Source organism: Psammomys obesus, unplaced genomic scaffold (genome assembly GCF_907164565.1).
Source record: "Psammomys obesus unplaced genomic scaffold, mPsaObe1.curated_primary_1811, whole genome shotgun sequence".
NCBI lineage: Eukaryota > Metazoa > Chordata > Mammalia > Rodentia > Muridae > Psammomys > Psammomys obesus.
In genome coordinates, this window is record NW_026591086.1 from 5,063,723 (window position 1) to 5,086,420 (window position 22,698).

Consider the following 22,698-nt stretch of genomic DNA (forward strand, 5'->3'; position numbering starts at 1 on the left):
ACATACATACATACATACATACATACATACATACATACATACATACATACATAAACAAATGGTCTTTCAAGGGCAGAGAATGCCTACTCTAAAGTAACATTCAAATTTTGAAGTGATCTAACACAAAAGGCAGAAAAAAAAAAAAAAAGAATGAACAAAAGAATGAACATGCCAAAAGTTCTGGAGATTGGTTGTTCTATTTCTAGCTTGACATTTTTATTTGTTAAGGGAGGAAGGAAGTCCCATTTCATCTCGTTTTAAAGATAATTACATTCAAGTTTCTACCTGTTTGAAGCTAAAACAAATGGTTGGGGATGTGGCTCACTGCTTGCCTAGCATGTACAAAGTCCATCCCCAACAAAAATAAAACTTGGTATGGTGGTATAGGCCCATAATGCCAGCACTCCAGAAGTGGAAGTAAGGTCATCATAAGTTCAAAGCCATCCACCCTTGGCTACACAATAAGTTCAAGGCTACCTGACACCCTGGCTCCAAACAAATCCAGAAACAGAAAACTGATTCAGCCTCCCTTCCCACCAGATCACTCTTTGTCAAGCAAAAGCTTGATATTTTTCTTCTTTCTTCCAGCCAAACGGTTAAAGTAAAAGGAGACATATTTAGTGCTTGTGCATCTTCTATTCAGACACTATTAATCATTTCTTTTAAAATTAAGTTACCTACCTCACTGGGGTGTTGTGAGGATTAATTCATTAGTGTTTCTAAAGCACTTTGAGATCCTCAGGTCAAAGGCGCTATAGAAGTGCAAAGTAGTCGTATTATTACTAGATTCTTTGTTTATTTAAGGAATTTTACAATCCTTTAAAACCTTACCCTGTGTTTTGATTTAGACATTTGTAAAATCCTGCAGTTTATCAACATTAAATTCTTTGAGTCTGTTACAAACAGGGACAGATGTTTCAAAGCCAATTGTCTTAAAGATTACACCTTGATGTAAAATGACTGGACTAAGCTTGGAAATATCAAGTATGACAAACTGTCCATTCAAAATTCTTAAGAGAAACCCTGTCAATCTGACTTACAAGTGTGCATAAGTTGTAAAAGGGGAAAAAAAAATTGGAATGTACTTAACCATAGACTCTGGATTAAAACTTCATTTTTAAAAGAGGAAAGGGAACAGCATAAAAATTTCTGGATTAAAACTTCATTTTTAAAAGAGGAAAGGGAACAGCATAAAAATTTAAAAGCTAGTACTGTGTTGATGCATTAATTACATCCATTCAAATACGTGCAAGTGCAATGTAAACATTTAAGATCTAGTAAAAGTTTTTGTGCGTATGAACTGATCATAAAATAATTTGGTTGATTTTCTTCCAGTCAACCTCACCGTCAATTACAAAGAGCAGCTAAGCCTTCAGAGGAGGTCAACTTACCACTGAGGGTAAAGGCTTCAAATACAGTTAAATCTTGGATTAATCAACTACTTCCTACCCTCTTCTCTAACTGAAGGTTTTTACAATTAAAATGGGTTTGCTAATAAAAGCAACAAAGGCATACATACACACACACAAAGCTAAGAGAAGCCACGAGCTATCTGCAGACAGAATATTTACTCAGATTTTAGAGCTTCAGCTTTAAAACTGGATTTCTCCAGCACAAACTCCAGTCTCAAGATCAAACTGAAAAGGAGACACTGAACTTTCACTACTTACCTCCTGCTCTTGTTGAAAGATGACAACTCTCCCACCTTTATCTCCTGTTGCTAGTAATTCTCCAGAATGATTAAACTCTACTGTAGAAATTATATCTGCTGTATAATTGAAACAAAAACAAAAAGACATCAGTTTTTGTCCCCCAACTCACTTAGGATGTTCCTAACAACATTCTAGATCTATGCATCAAAAACAAAGAGACCTAAAGCCCCCCCCCCCTTAATACCTTAATTTTGGAGGGGAAAATGCCCCAAATAAACCAACACGAAACTATCCTACCAATGAGGAGTATAATAATAAATGTCAGAGGTTTGTAAATATTTCACTTTATTTGTGAATGCAAAAGTCAACCACTTATTTGTGAGATTTATTTTTTTTTTTTTTTTTTTTTTTTTGCTGGTGTTGTTTGGGTACTTTTTTTTAAAAAAAGATTTATTTATTATGTTTACAGTGTTCTGCCTGCATATACGCCTGCACCCCAGAAGAGGGCAGGAGATGTCATTACAAATGGTTGTGAGTCACCATGTGGTGCTGGGAATTGAACTCAGGACCTCTGGAAGAACAGCCTGTGCTCTTATTCTCTAAGCCATCTCTCTAGCCCATTGTTTGGTTTATTATCACCATATGTATATGTGACTTATAGAGGGGTGAATATGCCAAAGTGTGCATGTAAAGGTCAGAGGGCAAGTAGGTAGAATGGGTTCTCCCCTTCCATCTTGACATAGTTTCCAGGGGCTGAATTAAGGACTCCAGGCTTGTACTACAAGCATTTCACCCACTGAACCATCTTGAAGGGCCAGTTGGTGGGACTGGTCTTGAATTCCTGAAAACCTACTTTCTTTCCTGCACTTCCTGAAGTATTCTATGATAACATCATTGAACATGATTTTCTAATTTAAATACTATTTGTTGGTTTGGTTTTCTAAGACAAGGACTAGCTGAGTAGCTCGAGGTGACCTCAAACTTGCCATCTTATCCCCTCAGCCTCTTAACTGCTGGAGTTAGATATATGCCACCACACACCTGGCTTTATTTATGTACTTTCAATGAACATGACATTTTTGGTTTTGTTATGTTGAAGGGTTATTATGAGTCAAACTCTGAAAAAAGACTCAAGTATGTTAAGCAAGTAAGTGTCTCTGCTGCTAGGCTTGTTTATACAAACTCAAAAGCCTTCAAAACTAGGGTAGAAAGAAGCCACAAACAAGATCTGGACTTCAAGACCAGCCTTGGCTACACAAGACCCTGCCTCAAAAACAAACAAAAACCAGTAATAAGCATCTAACACAGGTATTAGAGAAGAGGAAGCAATTTTAATGTAAAAATAATTTCAGATAGCATTCTATAGTCGTAAATCCAAATCGTACTCTCCTAAGTCATTAATACACTCTTTGGTGCAAAAAGAATTACGTTAATTAGAATACACACCATTATGACAAACAGATTGAAAACATAATTGTGTCATGAAAGCTACCAACCTTGGGAACTATTTTTAAGTAATTATTCCATGTTTTATAAAAGTAAAAACAATGACAACCACTGTCAGAATCATTACAATAAATCCGATATATGGCCCAGTACAGAACATTGAGTTATGTTCTCATAAGAAATGGCAAAGACCAAAACACTCTTTTAAAAGAAATCTTCCTGAAAACAAAAATGTTACTTTACAGTCAAGACTCTTACTTAGTCTAATCTTAGAACATTCTAACCTGATTAGTGGAAAGAGTGGCCCCCTAACACTCACCAGCTTTACACAGCAAATTTTAGACACACAGATTTATAAATTATGCAACAAAAGGAAGTCTTTAAAAGGCATCATCAGTTTGTACATCAATTCATCTCCTTTTTAAACTCTTATCATTCAGGTTTGCCCTTTGCAGATAAAATAATCACTTCTTTTGGGGGTGGAATGAAGTTGGTGGGACTGACAGCAGCAGCATTAGCAGTCTATTTTTACTACCTCGCCTCTTCTTGTCTACTCTGAAGGGCCTTTGTATGGCATAATAAATAGATAAGATGATCAGACACCAAAGAATTCCAAATTCTAACACTTGCTTAAAGCTCGAAGGAAAAACATATCTACTTGTAGCATGCAGAAACTGTAATAATTAACAAATGCTGTACATTGATGGACCAAATTCTCAGCCTTATAATTTTCTAACTTCAGCTCTGAGCTGAGGCCACACAGTTACTGGCTGGTTTTGTAACTGTATATAAGGATGACTTTCCAAAGAAACAATTTGAAAGAAACCAACCAGTACAGATATAAGATTTCTGAAACAGAAGAAAGCTGAACATATTTTAAATACCAGATAAATAAGAGATATGAAAGGTACTTGTAGTCACAGGTTGAACTCTCTTCATAAGAATATTCCTGGAGCCCAATAGTAAACACTGAAACTAAAGGTATTTACTATCTAGCCATCTTCAGAGAATGCCTAACAACTCTAGTTCTCCTATGTAAAGAATTGGATACTTACATTAATAAACAGCTTTTGTATCTACAATTACACCAAACATGTTAACAGACAAAGATATTTGGAAACAATGTATCATGTAAGCACTTAATAAATAAATTAATTTCCTATTCATAGCACTACTGTATTGTTTTTCATTTTCCATGTACAAAAGAACAAAGAAAAGCTCTAGAGATCACGTATGTTAGAGCTAAAGCTACATACAAGTGTCAAGAGTCAAGGCCAGGATTCAAATTTAGCAGCCATATGGTTACAGGAGCAGCACAGGATTCTGTAAATCATGAATGAAAGCAAAGGCATACTGTCTAATGTCATTCATCCAGAGGGGGCCTGGATTCCGGCTAGGGTCCTGGAACTCAGCTTCAGGACAGAGAACGAGGTTTCCCTGCTAGAGCACTTTTGGGTGAGGCCCAAGCGTGTTAAGTGGGTGTGTTTGTGGGGGGGGGGGGGTTCCAGAGTGTTACAGTTTAGCTCTTTTAGCAGAAGATCCTCTGTGACAGTGGAAGAAGCTAGGTGTTCCAAAGCCTACAGCAGATACCAAAGCGTATAGCTATAGTAGCTTTAGTCAAGCTGCTATACTGAGCACAGGTGTGCGGGCTAAGGCCCAGGGGTCCAGAGGGCAGGATAAATGACTAATTTCAGATGGTCTTGAATTAAGAAGATGCAAACCTGTATACCTTTATCCATGTGAAACCAAGGGCAATATAAGCCCTTAGCAGAGGGAGGGATTCTGAAGTTGAATGTGTTTGATTCACTGGGGTCAGGGAGTCGGGGATATTTAAATGGTCCTATCACAAAAAGAAAAATATAGCACTTAATTATCCTATAGGGGAGGGAGGCAGGATCTCCAAATACAAATGAAGGTCACCACTGGACTAAGATCCTTAGTAGGTGGGGCCTTTCAAAGAACTCCTAGATGCTTGCATGAACAGTTTCCTTATCAGGGGAAGGGTCTGGCCTGTAATCTGCCCTATGTGAGCTCCTTATAAGACCTGGAATTATCCAGGTCAGGGGAGTTCAGAACCCCACAAATAAATGGCTACCCAGAAACAATTGACTTCAACCTTATCCAGCAGAGCCCCATAGTCTAAGTGCTCAGTTTGTCACTCCTCCCGACCCCCACACGCAAAGTATCTGTACTCAGCAAAGCACCTAGCGCCAAACAGATCAACTTTAAAGCTTAGTAGTGACTAAGCACTTAATGCACAGCAGCTGCATAAAAGGTACCAAGAATACTGAGTAGTTACAGTCTAAATGCCACCTCTAATTTCCGCCCGAGAAAGCTGGACACAAATAATGTATTCATAAAGATTTAATAACTGCTTTTAAAAAGAAAACACAAACACACACAAAAACCAAGGACTTAGCTCAGTCGGTCAAGTGGCTGTCTAGGTAAACTCTAGGTTCAGCAAAAAAAATCCCATCATTCGTAGAGTGACAAGACTACCAACAATGACCTCTGGCTAACCCCTGCACAAACCACATACAAGCACACACCACATGCATGCGTACACAGACAGGAATATACTGTACACACAAATATACCACACACACAAATATGAAAGCTATACAGGGTAGAACAAGTTTATAATCCTAGCCCGCAGAAGATAAAGGCAGGACTGTTTGAGGTCAGCTTGGTCTACAAAGAGAACTCTAGGCTAGAGAGTTATACAATCACCCTGTTAAAAATAATAAATAATGTTGGACAGTAGTGCCACACACCTTTAATCCCAGCACTCAAGACATAGAGGCAAGTGGATCTCTGTGAGTTCGAGTCCAGCCTGGTCTACAGTGCGAGTTCCAAGACATCCAGGGCTACACAGAGACACCCTGTCTTGAAAAACATAGTGGCAATAACAATAACAATAATGATGCCAAATAAGAGATATAAAAGACAAAAATTAATCCTAGCATATAAACCAAATAAATATGCAGAAATGCCTCCTCATTTTAAACTTAGACAGAAATGAACATAGCTCAGAGGTAGAGCATATTCTTAAGAGCACACAGGAGCCTGTTTTGCCCCAAGAACCAACAGGTAAGTAAATACAAATAAGGGGAAGAAGTCTCAAACTTGGATAAATTGCTGAACTATGTCTAACCATCTGGGTTGTAGGGTCCTGCAAACTGCACCTCAAAAAACAAACAAACAAACAAACAAACAAATAAAATAAAGGCCAAACTCATGTTGAGCCATGTTCCCAGCTGCTATGGGTCTATAATTGTACTTTTAACTATCATAAACTTCAAAGGAAAATAATCTATAATCCTACTTCTGAAAACTGTTATTCTAGTATCTCAGCAAAGGGTATTACATGATTGTACAGGCTCTGTGCCAAAAAGGCAAGTCTGTATGAGAAAACTGCATGTAATACCAGTTTTCTAAAAAGTCACAAAGCAGGTTTGATACTGTCTGGACAAAAATAAAGACAATCAGGAAAATGGAAACAAATTACCAGAGCTTAGACAGGAAAACAGGTAAGATATGAAAGCTATCAGCATATCCCTTCCATGGAAACACCAGAATCCCCTATATACTACTCAAATGACTGAGAAAGCAATCAAAAGGCAATAATCTGCTGACAGAGCAACCAGCACGTATGTAACTGCACAGACACACAAGGTTGCACACCCACAGAGGGTACAGTACCTCAGCTCTGTGGTGGTGAATCTTCACTGTCAACCTGACAGATCTGTTAGCACCTAGGAAACATATCCCAGGCATTCTGTAATCCTAGTCTGGTGTTTCATTGACTTGTTACCATGCTTTCTGGATTTTAAGCCTTCAAGGGTACACTAAAGGAAGATAATATTCTTCAAGTACTGCCTGACATTCAAGCTTTTAAGAAATGGATACAAATGCTCACTATCATCTGCATTCCTGACAGGCTGCAACAGAACTAGCTAGCTGTTCCATCCTCAGGCTGCCAGGCTCTCTCTCACTGTCCTGAAAAGCTTCCTCCTTCCCTTCACCAATCTCAACGATCCCCTGCAAGTCAGTAACTACTCAGTAAGACACGATCACAGCTCTGTTCTGCCAACAGGCAATGGTTTTAGTGCTCAGGATTGGATGTCTGCGTGTATTCTGACATCAACAGATAATCCAACCATCTAGGAAGAACAAGAGTATAATGGCTAAAGAAAAATACTACTGTTTTACTAAGAAACTTCTAATGCAGAAAATTAAAGGCTTGAAAGGACCACACTATCCAGTTTTTCCTAGGACCATCGCTCTCTGCTTGAGAACCTGGAGTCCATCAACTATACTGAGCTAGGGGTTTCTGAGAACATGACCACAATGTTCCATACCCAAGGGCCCACTTCTCGCACAGTCACACTTGGGGACCACATAGCCAGAACCCTTGGGAGACAAACTATATTCAAACTATCACACTTTCCCCCACTTTTCTACAGAATACCCTGCTCTTGCTTAACTGTAAATAGTAATAAACAGACTTCTAAGAGAGGTGATTCACTTTTCAAGCATTTAACAAAAACTGCTTAAGGTTGATAGAGATCAAGCCTTTTCCAGAAACAGCTTTAGATTTATAGAAGGCTATAACGATGGTGTGGGAGTTCCTGTAGACACCTCATTAGTTTCCACCATTGTTTATACCTTGCACTACTATGATATATTTGTCACAGATAAGAGAGCAGCTTGGAGCATCTTAAATGAACTTAGTGTTGAATTTCCCCCTTGTGCCTTTTCAGTTCCAAGACCTCATCCAGGTTAGCCTAGCACAGTCTCCTCAGTGTCCCCTTGAGTTTCTCAAGACTGCCATTGTCTTTAATGAACTCAACAATTCTGGGAATCCTGGGCAGTATTCAGCAGGAAATCCCGAGATCTGAGTCTGTGAAATGCACTGTAATTTTTTATGGTGATGCTGCAATTGTGGGTTCCTGACCAGGGGGGGGGGGGGGGGGAGATCACAAATGTTAGCATGGCATTCATGTCAACAGTATTACTATGGTACATCCTCCTTGTGGTCAGAGTGGAAAATGTCCTAACACGCTCAAGCAGCCCTGTCTTGAGAAGGTGGTACTTTGCTGGAGAAAGTATGTCACTGTAGATAGGATTTCAAAGTTCATAGTCTCAACATTTCCAGTTCACTCTCTCTTCTTGTGGTTGTGTTTGAAATTGATATGATTTCTCAGCTTCCTGCTCCAGCCATTTGACATCATGCCCCCCAAACCATTACAACTCTCCATTTGGAAATGTGAACCAAAATAAACTCTTCCTCCTATACATTGGATTGGGTATGGTGTTCTGTTTCTTTTTCACAACAACAGCATAAAAGTAATTAAATCAATCCTATTAGCATGATTTACTGATGACATAGTCCATACATACTCTGTTTATCTATGGTTTCTCCCATGGGAAGTTACTCCCTGGACCCCACTGTGCTTAGGAAGTTACTAGGTGCAGCCCAATTTCAAGGGAGGAGGGATTAAAACACCACTTCCTTAAAAAGAAGTGGCTACGAATGAAACAAATTTTTTTTCTCCTCTTGTTCACTTATCAGTGTGACCTCACAGGTACGTTAATATTTTAATATAATTCTGCTACATTCCAATTATTCTACATTTGGCCATTAAGACACTTCATAGTTGGCTTTTAGATCCCTTTTACATGTTTTCACCATTCCTCTCTCCCCGTACTTTAAAATATGAAGGAGGGAGGGAAGGAGGGAGGGAGGGAGGGACAGATGCCTGTAATCCCAGCACTCTGTGAGGCACTGGCAGGCAGATTGCTGAGTTTGAGGCCAGCCTCATCTACAAAGTGAGTCCAGGACAGCCAAGGCTACAGAGAAAAGTGAGAACTGTAATTCAGTTGGGAAACTGCCTAGCATGTATGAAGTCCTGGATTTGATATCCGGCACTACATAAAGTGAACATGAAGGAGACACTTGACCTCAACCATTGGCTACCCTAAGTATACAAATGTGCACATATATATACAAATATGTATACACAGCACACACAAACACACACAGGAAAACTTTTGTTCAAACCATTAAACAATTAACAATTGTTAACAATTAACAATTCATTTTATAGCTGCATTTTAAAATAACTGAATCCACACAAGTTCTGCGAAGAGGATTAAATAGACAAAGAATAAAAGGATGAACTACAACAGACCATAAGGCAACGAACCTCTGAACATCTGACCATTGCTAACTTTTTTGTCCCGGAACAAACAACTCAGTAGTCAGCCAGACTCTGAAGCTTAGGCAAGTTAATGTCAGCTTGTTCACGTGTTTAATTAGGCATAAGCCTATATCTTGGCTCATCATTTGGTACTCTTTCAGTACTTGCTCCTTCCAGATGTTGGAGAAGTGGGGCAAGAACAGAGCAGGTAAACAGATGATCTGTTTCTCTGTTCATTTTACAAGATCCTTTCAAAACTCAAAGCTTGTTACATGCTCATAAACCAATTAAAAGGAATGATACATTTTCACTGGCCCCACAAAGCTATTTAGATATGACTAACCCACATTTTTTCAGAAAAATTCATTTCTCCATACTACAAGCAAACACGCATAGTTGAGTGAAACTTTGCATTTGTGAGGCAATAGGTCCTGTGTAATTTGTAACACCAGAAAAAGATAATGTATTCATAAAGCAGTAACTTCTTACTAAAAGAGGAGGCTAACTTCCATTCTTTCCCTGAAGAACTTTAGGAGGCTCCTTTTGGACTGCTGTCCTCTAGAGGGAGCTCAAAGTCCTCAATATTTTTCCCAGGGTGAGCCCACTGAACCCACAATTCTGGTTTTGATGGAGCAATGTCTACTGCGCCTTGCAGAGCGGGTTTGACCGAATGGTGTCCTTTGGAAACCTCTTTCCTTCAAAAATAAAAGGACTTGGCCTACTAACAATCCCCTGAGAAACAGGCCACAACTATTTCTTTCTTCTCCCCACTTCACAGACTTCCACTGGCACTGACTATTCATTCCTCTTGGACCTGAGAGGCTGAAGGAAGACAGTGGTAGTAATAAGCATCTGGAGGCAAGCACCTCCCCCACTGTTGACTCCCTGTTGCGTTCAGGGGAGCACAAGACAGTGTGTTTCCACTGTCTTCTTGTCAGGGCATGGGCAGAACGAGATGGCTGGTGTACTTTTTAAAAATAAAGCTGCTATGTCTTCTTAGGTCCTATTCAGGAAACCACTCAAAGGCTGAGATACCTTCATCTATGACTCCTCAGGGCCACATTTGTATAGAACAAGCACAGGAGATGGACAAAAAGTAAAACGGCCTAATTCCTACTTTGTCGTCATTATCTCATGACAGAGGAGGCAGCTCAGCCTCTTCCAGGCTCTTTACCCAGCACTCAGGAGACAAAGGCAGGCAGGCAGGCAGGAAGGCAGGCCGACCTATGAGTTCAAGGCCAGCTTGCTCTACCTAGACATTTCTAGCCCAGGCAGGGTTATAGAGTGAGACCTTTATCAAACAGCAAAATGAAACAAAATATTAACTGCTCCTAGGATCTTAAGGTCAGTATAGCCATTGCCTTTGTTTTCTAAACAGTCTACTTTAGCACACTGGAGTCTGAGCCTAGCAAGTAACAGTATCTCAATTGCCTTGCTCTGTTGCCCCTTTGCACACATACAGAAGCTGCTGGGGCTGTGTCACTGCTGGTCATGGTCAGGATTCCAATTGTCTTTTGGCTAAAATATCACCCCAAGTTTTCTGTGATTTCCAACTAAAATTATGGAAAAATCTGCTATGTCCAGTCCTTCCTTACCCAACTTAGTAAAAAGGAGTATGGTTTTTTAATAAGCTCAACAAAACTATTGGCTGTTCCCACGAGAATTAGGGCCCAGAAAGTATTAGGGCCCAGAAAGTATTTTTCAGGGGTGTGATTTGGAACACAACTCCATATACCCTGCTGTAACCAGGAGAGATACAGGTGCTAACACATGAGCCTCCACATATCATCTTAACAGGCAGACCTCAGTGTGAAACTGCTGTGTGAGTTACAAAGAGAGTATAAATTCTAAACCTAAGGTTGGATACATCTTCACTAGATGTGCAACATCTTTTACCTAGCTCACAGCTCTACATATCCAATTAATCCAGCTGCCTAATGCAAGCCAGGAGTGATTGCTCATACCTTAAGGGGTGCTGCAAGTTTGTAGCCACCCTGGACTACATAGCAAATCCCAGCCCAGCAAGGGCTACTGAATGAGACCCAGTCAAAAATCACCAGTAATACGATGGTGTCGCAAAACATTTCTTCTGGTGTCATGCGTGTGCGTGCACATACGAACACAACACAAAGAAAAAAAAAACACACAAACAAAAAACAAAACAAAACAAAACAAAAACCTACCACACAACATATCTATTGCTTTCTTGGTCACCAGCCAAGGATGTTTTACTTTCACTTTTGAAATAGGGTCTCAGTGTGTAGTCCTGGCTGGCCTGGAATTCACTATACAGACCAGACTGGTATCAAACACAAGAAATTAGCCTGCCTCTGCCTCTGCCATGATTAAAGCCATGAACCACCACATACGGCAGTTTTTTCATTTTAAAACGTTTTTTTCAAATGTTTAAAATAATATTTCAGGGCACTAAATCATACAGAAGTATCTATAGAGGTTTTTTATTCTGAAAATTTTTTTAAAGTTCTTTTAAAGCTGAAGAGATGGTTCTAGGGACCCACAACCATGCATAACTCCAGTTCCAAAGGCTCTAACACTCATTTCTGACTTCCACAGGCACCTAAACACATGTGGTGCATAAACACTCAAGCACACATAAAATATTTTTTCCCATCAGGCAGTGGTGCTGCACGCCTTTAATCCCAGCACGTGGGAGGCAGAGGCAGAAGGTTCTCTTGAATCTAAGGCCAGCCTGATCTACAGAGTTAGTTCTAGGACAGCCAGGGCTACACTAAGAAACCCTATTTCCAAAATCAAAACAAGAAAAAATTATTTTCAAAATAAGTTTTTTTTAATCAGAATTGATTTCTACTGATGTCTTTGTAAAAGCTTTACAAACTATGATTGTCATTTTTAATTCAAATTTGATTTTTCATAGGTTACAAATACACAAGAAATTTAGATGAAAAGACTACAGAGGTTTTTAGATGTTATAAAAAATTTACAGTACTTCCTTATTCTAATGACCACAGACAGTACACTAAGTTTTAACTAATAAAAACCTAGTCGCGTGTGCCCTATCAGCTGCAGCACAGAAGACTGGGAATCAGGAGGAAGGTGAGCACATAAACCAAAGCAGAAGAGCTTCAGAAATCCTAGTAAGCAACCCTGTAGTCAAAAGGCATTGCAATACAGTGCTATTGTAAGCTCATGCCACGTACTAACATTTAATTCTTACAACCAACAGGTAAACCTGTTTATATGAATACACAGGCTTAACAGAGAAAAAGCCAAGAGGCCAAGAGGGCAGATATGAACAAATCTTGACTCAAACATGAACATAAAATAAAGATAAACATCAAGAAAAATGTCCAGGTCAAGTCAGGTGCAGTGGCACACATCTGTAATCCCAGCACTTGGGGAAGCAGAGGCAAGAGCAAGGCTATAAGTTCGAGGCCAGCCTGGTCTACAAAGCAAGTCCAGGACAGGCAGGGCTAACAGAAACCTTATTTAAGAAGGAAGAAGGAAGAAGGAAGGAGGAGGGAGGGAGGGAGGGGCGAGAGGGAGGGAGAGAAGGAAAGAGGAAAGAAGACATCCAGGTTGTCTTGCAGTCTCAATGAACCTCATTATTAACAGCCAGGTGTGTACCTCACAAGCCCCATTTAACAGCATCTAAGGGCAGGTAAAACTTTAAACAAGAAAAAAAGCCATTGGATAACCAATTCAAAAGATTACACCACTGATATCCTCAAAAATCCTGAACTAAAAGAAACAGCACACATACGTTTATAGGAAGAGCAATTTAAGTATGCTGCGTTATCCGAACACTAAAGAGAGGTGGAGGCAGCAGATCAGGAGTTCAATACCATTATCTCTTGTAAAGGGTTCTAAGCTAGCCTAGAACAAACAAACAAAAGGGGAAAAAAAGCAATTTCACTCAGTGAATTCTTTTCTACTTGTATATTTTTAAAAATGCCTTTTCCTTTCAATTTTGGTAGATGAAACATCAGATAGTCATTTACACTGACCTAGTCTGCAGTGTATTTAAAAATTCAGTTCCTTGTCTCCACCACATTTCTCAAAGGAAATTATGTTTTCAAGTGATGATAACTATGTGAATGTATTCTTACTAAGCAAGTAATGAGAAGGGGTCAGAGCTAGCTGGCAGCCAGAGATCTGAAGGCAGCACTACCAGAAACAAGATGGATGGATGGATAGACCAAAGGGCAGTAACAAGGTTGTAAAAACAAACCCAGCAGAAGAAAAGCTGTAGACATTTGCAGATCTCTGACTGGACATTTGCACAGAATGTCAGAGGCAGCTAGATTGTCTTGGCAAGAGTTAACAGAAGTCACTTAAAGATACGTGACATCTCAAGGTGGTTTCCTTGTGGGGTAAGCAAAGAAAACCAGGGTTGTGGGCTGAGAGCCTTATCCTTGGCAGCTGAGCGGGAACCACGTAAAAAAGGAGGTAACTGGATGGGGGGGGGGGGGCCTGCTGGTGAGGTGTGATGTATTTCCAGAAGCCAGGCAGACAATGTCTTGGAAAGGCAGTAGTGATGGACTTCACTTAAAAGAAAGGTATGAGCAAATGCGGGATGTAAATTAACGTTAGGTTTGGTGACAGGGAAATTTTCTGTTTAACTCCACTGGATTGGTATCTTCAAAATAAAAGCTGTTGTTTCCTGTGGCTTTATATTTGGTTGTCAGGTGAGAGGGTGTTAAGATAAAACTATATAGGTTTCAGCTACAGACTCACTCCCACGGCTGCTGTCAGCCACAGTTTTCTTGACGCTGGCCTGAAAAACCAGTTTGTCACATAAATTCCAGAAAAGTTCACAATAATGGTAGCTGGCTTCCCTCAAAGAAAACAAAAGGGGCCAGCCCAGGCCTTTTTGGTGGCCTCATCTCTAAGTGTATATCATCACTTTGGCCACGCTTAAGGAGCCAGTTGCTAGGTCTCACATATTCAAGGGAGGAGCTTACAAGGACCAGAACACCAGAGGACAGTATCCACTGGAGCCATCTTAGAAGCTGCCTACTACATAAAGTTCCTTGGTCAGAAAAGAAAAAACAGTAAGAACTTCATGGCCTGGTGGTAATGCTACATGCCAAAGAAGAAGCCTAGAGCACTTTCCCCTCTTGCCTCAGCAGAGCCCTGGTGTGCACAGGCAGATGTATGCATTGTTATAGTTTAAGAGGATCTAACACAGGATCTTGCAGGGCTCACAGGACCCAGGAGAGAGATCCTTCCCAGATCTCCAGCTGTTTGATTTTTAATCCCTACTTCAAAATAACCTAAGCACCTACACTATAGACCATGTCTGTTTTGACTCAGGTCACTCAATACAGGTCCCTTCCCTTACTCTCCAGGGGCTCTCAACCCTGTCAACAAACACTCAAGCAGTCAGCAATGTCATCTCTCCCAGCTACTGGGTAGTACCCGTGAAGCGCTTCTTACAGCTTAGTTAGGGCACTCTTCCAGGGTTTCCACGGGTAATGAACTCTCCCTGTTGTGCTCACTGGGCATTTCAGAATGTGTTTGTCTGTTTTAATAGATCACCATTCACTACCACAAGGCAACATAGCTATTTGCTTAAATAAGGTACTTTGCACATTTCTTTCAAACCTGTTTTGGAAAAAAAAGTGATAGGAAATGTGTATTGGTTTCTCTACCTAAACAGTCTAATTCTACTCTTGAATGAAACAATGTTATGTTCACCTACATCAATAATTCCTAGGATATCTTCTTCTACTACTAACTACTTCTACCTACTGCTGAATTTAAAAAAACGAAACAAAACAAAACATCAGTGTCACCAAACTAAATTCATAGGCCGGGTGTGATAGTACACATGCACAACCCTAGTACCCAGTGGTCTAAGCCAGAGTAACACATCACCTAGGCCACAGAGAAAAACTCTGCTGCAAAAACTAACAAATCAGTTTAAACTTGGTTTATTATTGTCAGCACCAGTTCTGAGACAGCTCTATTATGTAGTCCTGGCTAGGACTACCCACAATTTCGCCATGTAATCAGCAGTAGCCATGAACTGTGCAGAAAGCCTACTGTCTCTGCCTCTTGAGTGCTAAGTTTTACAGTTTAATTTAAAAAAAAAAAAAAGTGAGGCAGAGCTACACAAAGAAACCTTGTCTCTGGGGGGTTGTATTGCCTGCATATTATTATGCCTGCCTGTATACCACGTGCACGCGGTTCCCTTGGGGACCAGAAGAGGGCATCAGATCCCTAAGACTGAAGTTACAGACTGTTGCTCGACACACTGCTGGTACTGGGTGGAGATCCGATGCTGGTCCAGTGCTCTTAACCACTGAGCAATCACTCCAAGCCCCATAAACTGAACTCTAACATTGCGATAACAACAAAACTCAGTTATCTCAGTCATACTTCAATACTATCTACAGTCATAAAAGGAAGCAAAGATGTAACTGCTCAGCAGCGTGCATAAAGCAGCCACTGCTGAACAGAGGCCCCTGAAATGATATGGTGGTGTGCAATGTGCAAAAATTTAATGAGAAACAAATCTTAATCACCAAATGCATTCTAGCCCACAAAACATTTAGTTAGGGTTTAATGACTGAAAAGCTTCCCTACAGTATACAACTCCTCTACCTCAGGCCTCACCACCCTAAAGATAATTTAGATACTCATTCTATCTTCTAAGAATAGAGATTAAGAAGGCAAGGGGGCATGGTAGTGCACACCTTTAAAGCCACACTCTGGGAGGCTGATGTACAGAGAAAGCCCCAGAATAGCCAGGACTACTACACAGTGAACCCGTCTCAAAAACAAAAACAAAAACAGAATTCATATGCCTTTTATTATAAGACTGTTGGTTCACATAAGACACCCCAAAGTAAATGCAGGCTACTTCACACGCTTCATGTCATCAAAGATCCAGAGTCTATGTTTACATTCTAACAAAAGACGGCACAAGGCTGAACTAGTCAGTTCTAGGAGAGACAGATACAAATACAGACCAGGGAAGTAAAGGAAGAACGCTGTGGAGCTGGATCTCACTGCAAGTATTAGTATAAACTGTTTTTAAGTTTTGTATTATTAAAAAGCACTTCAAATTACTTGGCAAAGTAGGTAGAAGAGCAGAGAATAACAAATTCCTATGTAGCTGCGCTGCTCGTTGTATTTTGTCGACTTGACACAAACCTAGACTTATCTGGGAGAAAGGAAACCGGACGACCACACACAACAAAAATCTCAGTCTGTGGCTAATGCGTCCTGAGGCTGCAGACTGGGCATGGCTGGCTGGCTTCCAGTGCAGTGTGGTGCACAGCCTGGATCGGGTTGTTAATTCCCCCTGGCTCTGGAAGACACTGCTTTTTGTGTGCTTGCTGCCCGCAATACATTTAAGGAGCTGAGGATCTTAGTGCTATTCTGTTACTGGTTTTCTTTCATTTCTGAGTGGAATGCCTTGGTTATCTTCTGTAATTGAGATGGTGGTACAAGCTGGACTTTGTCAACTTGTAAATTTCCTTCTGTTTTCTTCTTTTCTCTCACATTTATTCTTCATGGTGATGTACAGACATGGGTGTTGGGATTCTATACTGATCTGATTTCCCCTTCTTTCCCTTTTTTTGTTCTACTTTTTGGGAAAATTCTCACTGCTTTTTCTCAGGACTGTTAATTCCTTTGCTGTTTGCTTCCTGTTTCTCACAGTAGTATGAATGCTATTAAATCCCAATTTAAACAAAAATATTTTTATTTTTTATTATGTGAATAAATATATTTATTTTTGTTATTATGTGAAACACTCAGAATTTGACTTTGACCCTGAATCTGCTGACATAATGAGTTCTTTAGCAGTGGTCCCTCTGATGTCTGAGTGTGCATGAAATATTACATAGCCTGTAAGTGAAAGTTTCTATTGTAGTTAGGGTTTCTACTGTTGCAATAAAGTACCTGATTAATTTGTGAAAAACAGCTGGATATCATATATTTTACAAATATGAAAACAGAAGCAAACACTCTAGAAGTCTGAGAAAGACATTCCAGGTATGGATAGGTCAAAAAACCAAAAAATTGTTCATTTCAAACTATGTACAACAAGAAAACCAACTAAAACTAAACCCACGATTTTTTGAAAGAGAAACCCTGGTCAGAGATAGTACCTAACTAACAAAGCAACAGGAAATCACCAAGATGCAGTAAAAAGAATAGACAATGTGAGCCAGGCATTATGGTTCACAACTATAATTCCAGGACTTAAGGGGCTGAAGAAGGAAGACTGATAAAAGATCTAGGACAGCCTGGGCTAATTAATTGAGTTCAAGGCTACCTTGGGCCATAGGGATATTCTGATTTAACTATAATAAACAAACAATGTCTGATCATAAGCACAACTCTAATTAAATTCAGTGAGTCACAAAAACAAAGAAAGAAGGAAACAAAAACACATGAAAGTAAGAGGGTAGACTCCCTTGGAAAGAAGAGATGAGAGTGTGATAGGAGAGATAAATGACAAATACTCCATTTAACTACAAGAAATTGTGAAAGGATAATTAAAATCAAACAGATGAAGAGTAAGATTTTGTTTCTTAAGGTCATTCTCACACTGAGACACAATCTAGCATAAGCAATCTCGTCTGAGACAGCAAGATCTAACCTCACCTAAACTTGATTTTAATCTAGAAATGGCTGTGCACTGTAAAGCTCATTGCTCTTTTAAGGCCAGTACAAAGCTCCTCATCCCAAGTTTGTTTATGTGTTTATTTTGTCCACTGTTTAATACCCAGCAAGAGCTCCCTGGCGATGTTTATTTCTGGAACAATTTTCCGCACAATGGATCCACTAGAAACAAAGTAAAGAACTGTTGTTAATTTTGTACTTGAGCCTTCTCTCTGGGGGGGGGGGGGGGGAGACAAAGAACCCCGAGCCTATGCAGTCTCCCTGGCAGCCAGCAGGGCCCTACAACGTTTGAACTGCACAATCCTTGACACAGATGAAGACTTACTTAGCTCCCAAATCCACATAAAGACTACAGAATTAAAGGGGGCTCAAAATGCTCACTGGCAATACAATGTTTTCTATTCTCAAACATCTGTAGAATTTCCTAAGGACCCTGAATATATTCATCACTCTAGACAGGGTTCTGGCAAAGACCTGAGATATGTGTTGTACATATACCTTTCCTGAGAAAAGAAAAGGCAATATTTACCATTTACACTATTATTTTGAGTAGCAAGGGAAATTTCAGGCAAGGCTTTTTAAAGCTACAGCAATTAGGTGGTGCTCTTAACTTCCCACTCCCAGCCTCTGCTAAGAGCAATTGACCCTCGCCTAGTCCAAGTGGTGTTCCCTCACCCGGTTCCCTTACTCCTGATAAAAGGTATGAAGCACACATTACAGAAAAGAATACAACACTGGAGAGGTTGGGGTTGGGGAGGAGGAGACCACACTTGAACTTTTGTCACCAAACATTTAATGTTGAATTACTCAGTCAAAATGCTACTCACTCTGCTGACTAACATCAACTGTAAGACAACCAATATTTTGTCCTGTCTCAAAACCGTTTTAAATGCAAAACTCCTAACCTAAATGTCTAAATTAAATACACCAGCTAAATATACAAATACAGCCACTTATTCAAACATAACTGGAAAAAAAAACATAATACAAAGCATACATTTTATGAAATATAATTTTTCAGCAGAAAGGCCTAGACCCAAATGTTAACAGATATGTCTAAAATAGTGAGAATACATTTCTGGTTATCCTAAGCTATAAAATGAAGGTACCGTGTTATCCTCAGAGGTTGGCTGAGTGGATTACATGAGTTCATAGCTAAAAAGTGCTACCTGGACACATGCTAACATTAGCTGTTTTCCTCAACAATTAACACACATTTTTATGCTTATTAAATAATAGTGTGCATATTTAGTGCGCATGTGTGCCACAGACTGAGTGGAAATCAGAAAACAACCTTCAAGAATCTGTCCTCTCCGTCTACCAGGTCCCAGGGATTGAACTTTGAGGTATAAACAAACTGGAGGACCATGAATTGGAGGCCAACCTGATCTATGTAAGTTTCGTGAAGTGAATCAGTCACAATAGACTAGTCGAAGGCATGCTTTCATGAGAGCATTTGGGAGGCCAGCTTGGTCTCATAGTGAGTTCCAGGACAGGCAGAGCTACCTAGAGTGAGACCCTGTCTAGAAGAGTAAAGACTGCCTGATTGCCTTTACCTGAGGATCTAAAGTAGTTAAATTAACAGGAACTGAAAGCAGAATGGGGATCCTCCAGAACTAGAGTGTGTGGGGGGGGGGGCGTTATTGTGTCACCATCTCCCATTGAGTTTCAATCTTTTGGGATCACAGTTCTGAAGTCAAGCAGTGGTGGCGCACACCTTTAATCCCAGTGCTTGGCAGGCAGACATCTTTGCATTCAAAACCAGCCTGGTCTACAGAGAAAGTTCGAGGGCAGCAGCCAAAGCCCTGAAAGCCAAAACCCTGTCTCAAGACCAAAACAAAAGTGCTGAAGAAGTGTTTTACAACAGTGTGAACAAATACAGCACTGCTGAACCAACTACACATATAAAACTGTCACAGGTCTAGGCTTAACTCAGTACAAATGCCTAGCAAGCATTAAGACCCCAGGTTCATTCTCTAGTACAAGAAACAAAGACAGATGAAAGAGAAGTATTTCACTCAAGGAACTCACTGTGCTGTGGGAAAACGATTTGTCAAGGGAGACAGAATGGGAGCACACAACCGTTCTACTGACTCCAGCAGCAACCATTTTTATGCTGTTATCTCTACTTACTGTCTACAACAGCCTGTTCTTTTCAAACAGAACCTTCTCATCCTACTTGTTAACAGGAAATATTGAAGAATCCTTTTATGCCCCTTTAGAAATCCATCTAACTATAGCACCTTAGATTCTTAGCTTGTAGTAAACTGGAAAACAAAAAAGAAAAAACCAGACCAAAACACATCTGTGTGCACCCTTGCAGATGGACAGCAGCTTCTCAGAAGGAACACTGCTCAAGCTAACATTCCTAGATCTCTACATACACAAATACTTTTCACATATTCTCATTTTTCTGTCTGTCTGTCCTGCAGTGATGGGATAAACCTAGCTAGAACCACACATACCAAGTGTTCTTCCAGGGAGCCATATTGTCAGTAGCTACTTTTCTCACTTAATACAGCACACTGAGGTTTAAGTGCTCTCTGAATAAAATATAAAATGTACAACTAGTTCAAAACTCAATACATTCTTGTAATACTTTTGTTGAGACATGAACAGCAGCTAGCAGAGGAACTCACAGAGATCCACCTACCTCTACCTCTGCCTCCCAGAGTGCTGGGAGTAAAGGCACGTGCCGCCACCACCTAGCTTAAATCAATATTCTTACAAAGAATATTCTCTAACATGGTGGCACATGATTTTAATCCCAGCACTCGGGAGGCAGAGGCAGGCAGATCTCTGTGAGTTTGAAGCTAGCCTGGTCTACAAATCCAGAGAGTTGTTACACAAAGACACCCTATCATTCGAGAGAAAGAGAGAAATGGAGAGAGAGGAAAAAGAGGAAGGAAGGAAGGAAGGAAGGAAGGAAGGAAGGAAGGAAGGGAGGAAGGGAGGGAGGGAGGGAGGGAGGAAGGGAGGGAGGAAGAAAGCGAGAAAGCAAGAAAGCAAGAAAGGTAAGGAACTTACTAGCCAGTCTAGGGAAACTCATTTGTAATCTCAGTTACTGTGGAGTCTGAGGCAGGAGGATCAGCTTCTGGCCTCTATACACACAGGTACCTGCATAGACTCATACCTACCACACACATTCCACCTTAAGACACCAAGCAAAGTAAGACAAAGTTTATAGACTGCACAATTTCCTTTAGTATCTGAAATAAAGAAGCTTTACATTTTAAAGTACTTTTTTCATGAAATAAGCTCTACATAACAAAAATGTTATGGAGAGACTACATAGCTGAAGGTGTAACTCAGCTGGCAGAGTGCCTGCCTAGCAGCATACATAAAGCCCTATGTTCAATCCCCAGTATGTCATATACCAGGTGTGGTGGCACACACCTGAAATAGCAGTATTTGGGAGTTTGAGGGAAGAGGAACAAGAGATCATGAGGGAAGGGGGAAGAGGGAAGGGGGAAGGGAGGAGGGAGGGAGAATATTTCAGCAAGTGTTTTACACTGCTGCAAAATCTCTTCAATGCCTGCTCTAAGATTCTCCTAACATGACAATCAGCTACATACATGGGGGAAAGAACCCAGCCTCACTCAGCACGGCGGCTGAGAAGGGAGAATATTTCATAATCCTGAGGTGGGTAGTGACAGCTCTCTGGTACTGCAGTCACACTTGACAGGTGCTGGTTTCTTAAAGCTCTGGAACCTGAAGGGAGAGCAGCAGCCCGTGCCTTCAATTCCACTGCTCTTGCTTACACTTGCTCCAATGAACAGTTTCTAACAGCTCATGCACTGGTCACTGTTAAAACACTTCACTCAGGTACACAGATTTTCCAAAAGGCTGACACAACTTATACAAATGCAACACTTGTTAGGATACCAATATCACCTGAAACCTCAAACTGTCAAGCCCACAATGGCATACATGCTTTCCAAAATTCCAACTTTTGCCTGAAAACTCAAAAATGTACTATGGTCAACAAATGCTTTTTCTTTCTTTTTATAAGAAGATGTATTTATTTATTACTTATACAGTAGTCTTCCTTCATGTGTGCCTGCAGGCCAAAAGAGGACCAGATCTCATTATAGATGGTTATGAGCCACCATACATGGTTGATAAGAATTGAACTTGGGATCTTTGAAAGAACTGCCAGTGCTCTTAACCTCTGAGCCATCTCTTTTAGCCCAACAAATAGTCTTAAGGCAACAGGGAAAACAAATACCAAACACCCATGGTTGATATGCAACTACTGTCTGTCAGGTCTTTTTTGGTTTTGATTTTGAGATAGGCTGTGCCCACAGCACATGCTGCTGTAAACAATGCAGTCCAAAGTGGCCTCAAACTCCTCCTACCTCCATTTCCCAAGTTCTAGACTGGCCTGCACCATTTGTCAGCTCTTTATTTATTTTCTCATTTTTTGAGACTGGATTTTACCATGTAGACCAGGCAGTCTCAAACTCAGAGATTGCCTGTCTCTAAGATTAAAGGTATGCACCACCATATCTGGCATCATTTGTCTGTTCTTAAAAATAAGACAAAACGAAGAGAGCAGCTAGCTCAGTAAACAGCTTTTACAAAGCTTTCTTACACAGTATACACCTTCCCCTGCTGCAGAAATGCTTTCAGTGTATTTTCCATGTTGTAACAGAACTTTTATCCACCAGGTATTCAAGCCAAAAGTAACAGTTCTTCCTAGGCTGCCAGGGATATTCTCAAGTGGAACTGGTCAGTCCTAGCTGAGTGTGGTGGTGCACACCTTTACTCCTAGCACT

The 22,698-nt window shown here is 40.4% G+C and overlaps 1 protein-coding gene across 1 annotated transcript in view; it reads right to left on the reverse strand.

Moving 5' to 3' along the window:
* The window catches only part of Ppp2r2a (protein phosphatase 2 regulatory subunit Balpha), a 52,787-nt gene that overhangs the window by 19,443 nt on the left and 10,646 nt on the right, over nucleotides 1–22,698 (reverse strand). Inside the window, exon 3 of the mRNA XM_055609745.1 lies at nucleotides 1,671–1,768. Coding sequence (XP_055465720.1) covers nucleotides 1,671–1,768 — 98 coding nt within the window. The remainder of the gene's footprint in view (nucleotides 1–1,670; nucleotides 1,769–22,698) is intronic.